The 8,905-nt window shown below is 43.6% G+C and overlaps 1 protein-coding gene across 5 annotated transcripts; it reads right to left on the bottom strand.

Moving 5' to 3' along the window:
* Window positions 1-224: 224 nt before the first annotated feature.
* On the bottom strand, window positions 225-8,211 carry ipcef1 (interaction protein for cytohesin exchange factors 1). Of its 5 annotated transcripts, none has more exons than XM_034563020.1 (11): window positions 8,122-8,211; window positions 6,265-6,318; window positions 5,716-5,755; window positions 4,642-4,811; window positions 2,987-3,060; window positions 2,709-2,780; window positions 2,533-2,597; window positions 2,301-2,425; window positions 1,735-2,068; window positions 1,175-1,365; window positions 225-1,022 (listed from the first exon to the last, which is right to left on the bottom strand). In XM_034563020.1, exons 1-11 carry the CDS (start codon window positions 8,194-8,196, stop codon window positions 822-824), a joined length of 1,401 nt encoding a protein of 466 aa, XP_034418911.1. In that variant the 5' UTR covers window positions 8,197-8,211; the 3' UTR covers window positions 225-821. The 5 variants fall into 5 exon arrangements, with proteins under 5 accessions (XP_034418911.1, XP_034418915.1, XP_034418912.1 ...); XM_034563024.1 differs by lacking the exon at window positions 8,122-8,211 and adding an exon at window positions 7,976-8,006; XM_034563021.1 differs by lacking the exon at window positions 8,122-8,211 and adding an exon at window positions 7,097-7,256.
* Between the last annotated feature and the right edge of the window lie 694 nt (window positions 8,212-8,905).

Genomic DNA, 8,905 nt, shown 5'->3' with positions numbered 1-8,905 from the left:
ATGTAAATGTACACCCTTCCTTAAGTCCAATAGACTGTACATAGCATCTGTTAGTAATAAAGTCTTTATCACATATGCATTAAAATATGAATTAAGTTGCATGTTACCGTCAATGTTGTATAAAGCAAAATGAGTTGTTACATATCATTTTCTACAGGAACCAAGGGGATTTCTTATGTCTTGGCTTTTTTTAAACAACAATGTAGTAACAATAATTTGAAACGTTGACGTTTTCATGACATTTATTAAATTAGCGCAGGTCCTGATGTTCAGTTTCAAGTACGATGGCATAAATTCTAGGGCGACAACACTTATTAAAAAAAACACGTGTAACAGGCAGTGATGGTACATGGCACCAATAATTGACTGAGCAGTAACGGTTCAAATGTGTTCACTACTGATGAAATCAAAGCATAAAACATAATGTAAAAACAAGTGTTTCTATGCAGAGAACAATGGACCCATTTTTACAACGCATATTGCAAAATATTAAAACAATGTATGAATAGGTTCACAGAAATTACAACATAAAAACAATTATCTGTCAAATTTGCTAACCTTACAAATTAAACAGTAAAAGTAATACTTAGACACAATTCACATTTGAATATGATCTGCTCATTATATACATGTCTGCATCACATCCATTTAAGAACTTAAAAAAAAAACCTCTTCTTCATTGATCCAGTTACTTGTCTATTAGTAATCAACATCCGCTCATACGGAACAGTAGTCTCAATTAAAAACAGCAGTGTGTGGGCGTCCAAAATATGTAAAGTCCTCCCGAGTCCAGACACAGTAAAACCAGTCCCGAGGAGTCTTTATAAACTGGTCTCGACCACTGGAGCAGCAATGACTGACGCTGCAGCTTCCGTGGCCTCTGCTGCCCCCTGCTGGTCTTGTTTGACACAGATCTCCTGCATCAAAGGCACATTGGCCTCCTTCCACTCCTGGAACTTGGTTGAGGTAAGCCCCAGGTCGGCCAGCACCTGGTCTATTGCCTGTAGGTCGGCCTCCTTCGACTGTGCCAGACAAGACGAGAGTAATGAAAAAAAATGGGGGAAATTAAAATCATGGCATGTAACTCTCCAAATTCTCAAGTGAACATACTTGTGAAATTTGCACTGTAATGGCGTATTATAAAGTCATAGTGTGACTGACACGGAATATGTACCTTTAATGTGCTGTTGAGAGTCCTGATAAGGTGCAGTTTATCATTGACAGTGTGGTTTTTACAGCGTCTCACGAAGGAAGCCCTGAATTCCCTTTTCGTGGATGGCTTGCGGTCTCCTATTGGGGAGAGGCTGGCCGCTTTTAGATGAATATAAAGCTTCTCCATCTCATCTGAGTCGTTCACACTATCCCCTGCAACAAGACACAGTCATACTGTGTCATCACCACACGCATCACAAAGATTACAGAGGAACTGCATGTGTAAAAGCTTCCCCAAGTCCACAATATGTTAGTGGGAATAAACAAAACACAGATGGGTCTTAAAGGACATGGGGTACAAAACACATCAAATCAGAAACAGACTCAAAAGACTTCTTCTTCAAGCCAAAACTGAGAGAAACTGGTTAGTGGAAAGTGGAAATGATACAGCAGAAATCTCAAATGACTTCAAATGAAAGCTACCTTAAAAAAAAAAAAAAACAGAACAAACATTCAACATTTTTGAATAAAACAAGTCACAAAACCCCAACCATGTTAAAAGGTAGCAGAATAAGGTCTCACCCTGGTTTTCAGTACCCGAAACCCCCGTCTGTGCTTCCCCCTCCGCGGCAGGGCCTTCTTCACCGGACCCCGTGTCCGAAGGGTCTGCGTGAGACGAGCTCTCCGGCAACTGGGGGTCATCCTCTTCAGGTCGATGCGAGTGTACTTGAACTGAGCACACCACTGCCGTTTCCGCGGCGGGAGGGGACGCGTGCGACACCAGGTCCAACCAGGACTGCCGGTGCTTGGCGAGCGAGGAGGTGGAGCTCTCTGATGTCATCGTACTCACGGGGGACGAGAGCGAACCGTTGGCTTTTCCGGCGACTGTGGAGGAGTAGGGGGGAGGAAGGGTGCCCTGAAATACAAATACACCACGGTCAGACATACTTGTTCAATTTCATGGCATACATCACGCATGGAAACAAATAAACGATATGCTGTTAAAAACAAAATGACCAGCTCCACCAGCATAAACATACCATAACAAATGAATTCAGCGACTACAATATTCCAGGGATTGGCAGCCTCTCGTGTAGTGGGGCACTGATGGTGCAGCGTGGACGGCTTGCAGAGGAGACGCGACTCACCTGATGCGTGCTTCCAGGTGGACCGGATCTATCCACAGAGTCCCGGAGGGTTTGTTCAGAGTACGGTGGAGGGGGAACCTCTGTGCTTTCAGCTTCTTCATGGTCACTGGCTTCACTGTAACACTCTGCATGGGACACACAAAAAGTCACAATTCATAACATGACACATACAACCTGAAGAAATATTGTTATTATTATTTAGAAAATACTTCTGATTGTCACATGTGCTCACCGACTGCAGTGTTTCGTTCTGTTGACTCATATTGAATGGAGGCTAGCCCGAGCTTATTCAACCATCTGAAGAAGAAAAAAGAAACTCATTAACATTTGACAGAACAAGACAATACTTTTTTGTTTAAAAACACCCATGGAGAAATGAATACTAAGTTGTACTTGTATGTGACTTACAAGTTCATCTCCTCGTGGCTCTCGGCAGCGAAATAAAACATCATGACGTTTGGGTGGCAGGCTTTCAACGCACTGCATGAGGGAAAAGTCAATGCAACGAAAATACATTATGACTGGAATCATTCTTCAGATTGCTTGAATATGCACTTCCTATTGCCGTGTGTGGGTGAACTCTCTATTCCAGTCAGCTCGCACAACGAATAAAGATCCAGTTCCTTTTTTAAAGTCTAACTAATTGTAAAAGCTGACTGGGATGAACCAAAGAAAGAAAAGCTTACTGTTTCTTCTTGCACTCTATGGCTCTGTCGATCATGAAGTTGGTGAGGTCGATGTAGCCTTCGGCCTTCTCCGCCTGCAACACGCGGAATGAACAGCAGCGAGCGTTAAAACAAACGAATGATGTCAAACCACTTCCTGACAACGACACCTGCCGCTCGCGTCGCAGCGGCCCGACTGCTCCTCCTTCCACGTGATGTTGACATGCAGCAGATCTGATTGAAGTCACCGTGCCAGTAAATGACGCGCGTCAGCTACATGTGCCTATAGGGGATTCTGACGGGCTATTACTGACACCGGCGCCTTTGGGGAACACACAGTGTCACTGCTCCCGCGGCGAGAGGTTGGCAGGGGGACAGCTGTGGCAGAAACGACTGTGACTCATCTGTAGCCCCCCCCCCCTTGCCTAACTCTGTGCATCTGTAGCGTCATGTGTTGTGCAATGTGTTTTAAAAAAAAAGATGAACGCTGCATTTTTGTTTTTTGGGGTCCCTAAATGTGACAAATGAGTCACTGCACCATGTCATATATATATATATATATATATATATATATATATATATATATATATATATATATATATGTAAATAAAGTGCATCATGACAGAATCTGGTTGATTTTCAATTTGAAAAAATAGATGGATATTGTTTAACACAATTCGTTCTTTTAATAATTAGTTAATCAGTTCTTTTATTTTCTTGCAGGAGCTTATGAAGGAGAAAATACATAATTCCTCTGATAGTAATAATCAGAAAAGATTACGCAAATGTAATTGTTATGACGCACACCAACACACTGAAGATAATCGCCTACAAATGCACGGTGACTATGGTGGCCAGACTACGGTCACCTGTGGCTACAAATAAACTACAATACATAACATGAACTACAATATGAGCATATTGCTTAAACAGTATGTACATTACTACACATTCCAGTTTAAACACTACATGTCGACCAAATGTTATACTTTTTGGTTTTGTTGTGTGTCTTAACCTCTTAGTACATTAATCAATATCTTAACATTTCTGCCGGCTCCGTTTGTTACATTTTGATATTAGACGTACAGATTTACAGGTTCACTTTTGCATCGTAATCATTGAACAGAACAAACACCAATGTTTGGCAATATCTCCCATTTTGAACTTTATGAATTCACATATATTATACACATACGGAAACATCATTTGGGCACATAAAATAAATGACTAATGTGAAATGTTAAACTGCTCAGCAGTGTTGGGTGGTTATTTTATCAGGTGTGCTGGTCCAGACTCACTGATGTTTGGCCACCTCTGCGATATTTACTTCTGTTTGAGTTATGTTGATGCAAAACAATTTGAGTATATTTATGTGATCAGTTAAGCCCAAAGTATTGAGAGACCACACATTGTTGGTTTGGGTCTGCTCATTGGATTAGTTAGCATTAATAGACATGTAGAGTTCTTTAAAAGAGCAGCTAGAGTAGCGAGATAAAGCAAAGTGTCACATATAGAGAGAGGAAGAGCTTGAGAGAGGGAAACAGAAACTTGGTATTGACTTGAGTAATTCGGTGTGGCTCAGGGTTTTAAGGAACAAGGGTTGCTGACTGGAGTTTCAGTAGTCGATCGCATTAACATCATAAAATGGTCTATTGATGAAAGGGAGTCTCACTCACCAGCTGGTTGGCGTACCAGTACAGAGCCGTCTTCTTCAGCACAAACCAGTACTTCTTCCATTTGATGCCCAGGAAGCCTTTGCTCTCTTTCTTCCTGTACAGCCAGCCCTGGTGGTCCGGGGGACCCAGCTCTTTGACCGAGATCCGTCGTCTGCTCATCGTACCATTGCCTGTGCACAGACAACGACATGCACATGAATGCACCGAGAGACTCCCCGACGCCCCCACACACACAACCTGTTGGTCCGCAGAGAGGCACAAAGCCACAGATAAGCGCACATTTAGCATTAGAGGAAGCAAGAGGTTGCAGAGTCTGAAATCAGTTTCCATCCATCCATCCATCCATTTTCAATACTGCTTATCCTCATTAGGGTCGCAGAGGCGCTGGAGCCTATCCCAGCTGACATAGGGCGAAGGCAGGGGACACCCTGGACAGGCCGCCAGTCCATCGAGGGCACATGTAGGGACATACAACCATTCACTCTCACATTCACACCTATGGGCAATTTAGAGATCAATTAACCTGCAGCATGTCTTTGGACTGTGGGAGGAAGCCGGAGAGCCCGGAGAGAACCCACGCTGCCACGGGGAGAACATGCAAACTCCACACAGAAGGACCGCTCCGACCGGGAATTGAACCCGCGGCCCTCTTGCTGTGAGGCGACAGTGCTAGCCACTACACCACCGTGCAGCCCCTCAGTTTCCATGTGAGTCAAATTGGACCACTGTGTTTTGGTCAGTGAAAACCAATAAAGTCTAAAAATAACACCCGAGAACATCCTGAATTCAAATGTGCCCTGGCCCATTCAGCCTACCTGTTCCACTTATGAATCAGCCAGGGCCAATGTACAAGAACAACAACATGAACATTCAGCCCTCGAGCGAGCGTCTGCGAGGACACCGAGGAGTTCTTAAATAGGGAAGAGTTGACGTGAATGCAGCCGAGCGCCGTCTAAAGCCTTCAGCACGCAGCAATTGTCCTGCCACTTCGCACACGCGCACAGCAGCCAAATTACAGTGGAGGGCACGCAGAGAGACGAGAGTAATGAGAGCCCAGAGAGGGTGACAACTTACCGCCTCGAGTCTTCCTCTTGGACTTGTGTCGGAGGGAGACCTTTGGGAGGAGAGCAGAGGAGGCGAGTGTTAGGCCAGAGAGTCAGAGGGACGTTAGCTCGTCTCAAAACCCAGAGCGACTGAGAAGGGGAGGCTGTCCGGAACATCCTGTTTCTTGCACCGAGTGTCACATGCATTTCTCTCTCTGCTGTTCTCTCTCTCTTATCTCCCCACATGCACATTAGCCCCCCCCCCCACACTTCTCTCGAAACATCCTCATCGGTGACTTGACTCTGTCTTCCGATTTGTCTGTCTCTGCCCTCACCCCCACCCCCGACCCTTTTGTTTACCCTCTTAACTCTCAAATTAAACCTAAAATGCCAAAAGAATATTCAAACTAGACAATAAGTAGCTAAGCGCTTGTCGTCATCATCATCATCATCATCATCATCATCATCATAATAAAATAAAAAAAGGAGAAGCAGGGGTTCTATTTCATTAATTGCGAGAACAAGGCAACCTCTGCCCAAGTAAATGTCAGACGGACACAAAAAGGGAAGGAACACTTACAGGGTTGTAGTCATCGGCAGCCATAGATGGGGGCACAGATATGGGGAAGGCAGCCTGTTGGAAGAAACAAAAAGATACACCTTATCCACTGCTAAGCAGGTCGACAATGTTACTGACTGAGGGGCAGTATCGTACCAAAAAGAGAATAATATGCTCTAACGTAAGACAAGAGGAAGTGACGTCATGGGCAGATGGCGCAGACAGTGAAAAAAAACAACAACACACAAATGTGAATTGGATGAGAGTAGAAAAAGTAGAATTGCAAGTCAAGAGTCAGAAAATCAAGTTTTAAAAAACTTGATAAGTGAATGCTCCAGAATAGCACTGGCTCACAGCCTCATTGTGAACATGAGAACTCACTTAAAGCATCTTCACGGTATCACACCTCGAATAAATAGCTTTTTGGCAACGTCAAGCAGCGTGGTAAAAAAAACAACTAAAAACACATGTTGCAATTTATCAACATAAACGACCAATGACATGTAACATATTGAGAAAGCTAAGTTGCCATTATGAACTAACTTCCTCTACATGCGCAAGTTCCTTATTTGTCAGTTACAAAGCTGCCTGAGGGAGACAAAGGGAAAATCACAGACACATGTCAACTAATTACCAACATGCCACGATACAACACAGCAGCTAAATATGGGGATAATTTCACAGAAATTTAAAGTCTCAACCACCCATTACATCCCCCTCCCACCAAGAGTCAAGGACATGCAAGTCTGTTCAGGGGGTCTCAAGTTCAAGTCCTGCTGCAGTTGTTTGCATTCAGCCCCCCACTACAAACTCGATCCCCAGTGAGAACAGCAGAAGAGAGTAAGACTCGTACCTGGTCCTCAGAAAGTTCACAGAACCACTTCAAGTCCACACACGGGAAAGTACCGGTGTCCTTTGTTACTCTAAAAGCTCTCACAATGACATGCAACCACTGCAAACAGCTCTTATCTAAACTAAACACCTCTCTCTCTCTCTGTGTGTGTGTGTGTGTGTGTGTGTGTGTGTGTGTGTGTGTGTGTGTGTGTGTGTGTATGTGTGTGTGTGTCTTTCACAACACTATGCATCACATCTTGAAACCGGCTGCCTGTGGGAGCTAGATCATGATGGTGATAATGATCTCCAGTGACCACAGCACAAGTGTGCGAGTTCCTGTTTTCCTTTTTATTTTACAGATGTGAAAGGTTACCCATCACATTAGTTTCTAGATCCATACTGAACAAATGATGGCCTGCAAACCTGCACCTGTCTAGCTTCAGTCAGTTCAATCAGACAGCCACACACGAAGTGCACCGGACTGTTTTTATTTTTTATAAATCACCTAATGGCTACTACCCTAACATAATGACGTAACTAGGTAAGTGTGCGTCAAATGTCAAATAACTCTCGATTCTCTCTCGTGGTTCGCACAAAAAAAGACGCTAATTCTACACAAGAAAAACATATAGTACAAATTAAATATATTAATAATATATTACAAAAATACGTGTAAAGGTTGTGTTTTAAGATAGGCCCGCTAACGTTAGGACATAACCTACGTTGCATTTGAGGCTCATTTATAGAAACTGGAGCACATTTTATTTCTCAAATAACTTTAAAATGCCACAGTATTTATGTAAATGTCTAACTCAACCACTCAAACGTCTTTCAATGACATTAAAATGCAATTCAATGAAGGTAAAACTAAATAAGTAAGTACATCTAAAATCCTTACGTTAAATAGTATCCTTTACTCGGGTCGGGTAACGTTCGCCGCAGTGAGCTCGTGCTGGCTCAGCGAGCCACGCAAGAAAAGAACCGTCGCATGTAAGCAAATGAATCCTTCTGGAGATGCTCAACAGATATATAACGTTGCTCTACCTGCCAACACAACCTCAGCGACTGCACACTGGCCCGTAAACTCTGCTCAAAGTCGGACCAAACCCCGAGGAGCATGTCGGTAGCAGACGAAGAAGACGCGCAGAGGAAGCTCGGCTGCTCTCAGGTGGGTTCAGGGGCTCCTTTGGGTGTTACTCCCATTCAGGTGGGACACAAAAGGGGGGGGGGGGGGGGGGTGACATCCATGCTCACACTCGAGTGATTGTAAAGGGCACTACAGTGTTTTAAAGGGAGCAACATCGTTGGAGCTATTGTTACACCAGGCGTTAGACTCTTCGTGTATTCCACTTAAATTAAATGAATAGTTTATCTCGGGGAGTCCTCGCCGTTCCCAATCACGACCACTAGGTGTCGCTGTGTTACCGCGATGGAAGCTCTCGAAACAATGGCGGTGAGCAGCAGCACATGCAGTGGCGAACACATTGAGGTTTGACTTTGTGTTTTACTCTTCAGAATGAATGTTTGCGTTTCAGCCTCGTTAAGTGACATAAAGATAATCTAGACTTGGCTGAGCCAAAAACGTATTTGGGGAATTTAAAACATATTATCATGTGCAAAAGATATATATATATATATATCACGAATTAAGAGTAGGCTACCTGAACGTGCCATTCACAGAGTCACTCCTAATGAGTGCTGAATAAGTTTAAGCTCACACGAGATTGTTAAACCCCGTACCCATGAAGATGGGTGCTGCAAAACATGTATTCCTTTGTTTCATTGCTTATTGATACACTTTCATAAAACTGAAACAGGGAGAGGAAAT

This window comes from Cyclopterus lumpus, chromosome 22 (genome assembly GCF_009769545.1).
Source record: "Cyclopterus lumpus isolate fCycLum1 chromosome 22, fCycLum1.pri, whole genome shotgun sequence".
Lineage (NCBI taxonomy): Eukaryota > Metazoa > Chordata > Actinopteri > Perciformes > Cyclopteridae > Cyclopterus > Cyclopterus lumpus.
The sequence above is the reverse complement of the archived record's forward strand: the minus strand, read 5'-3'. Positions and strand labels throughout refer to the sequence as shown.

Bases quoted from the DNA above. Each gene is read 5' to 3' on its own strand.
- ipcef1 (XM_034563020.1), bottom strand. From the start codon at position 8,196: ATGCTCCTCGGGGTTTGGTCCGACTTTGAGCAGAGTTTACGGGCCAGT. The intron at 2,426-2,532 runs GTGAGCACATGT...TGTCCCATGCAG, and splicing joins AGAACGAAACACTGCAGTCG to AGTGTTACAGTGAAGCCAGT. The intron at 1,023-1,174 runs GTACATATTCCG...TGTCTGGCACAG, and splicing joins CTCTCAACAGCACATTAAAG to TCGAAGGAGGCCGACCTACA.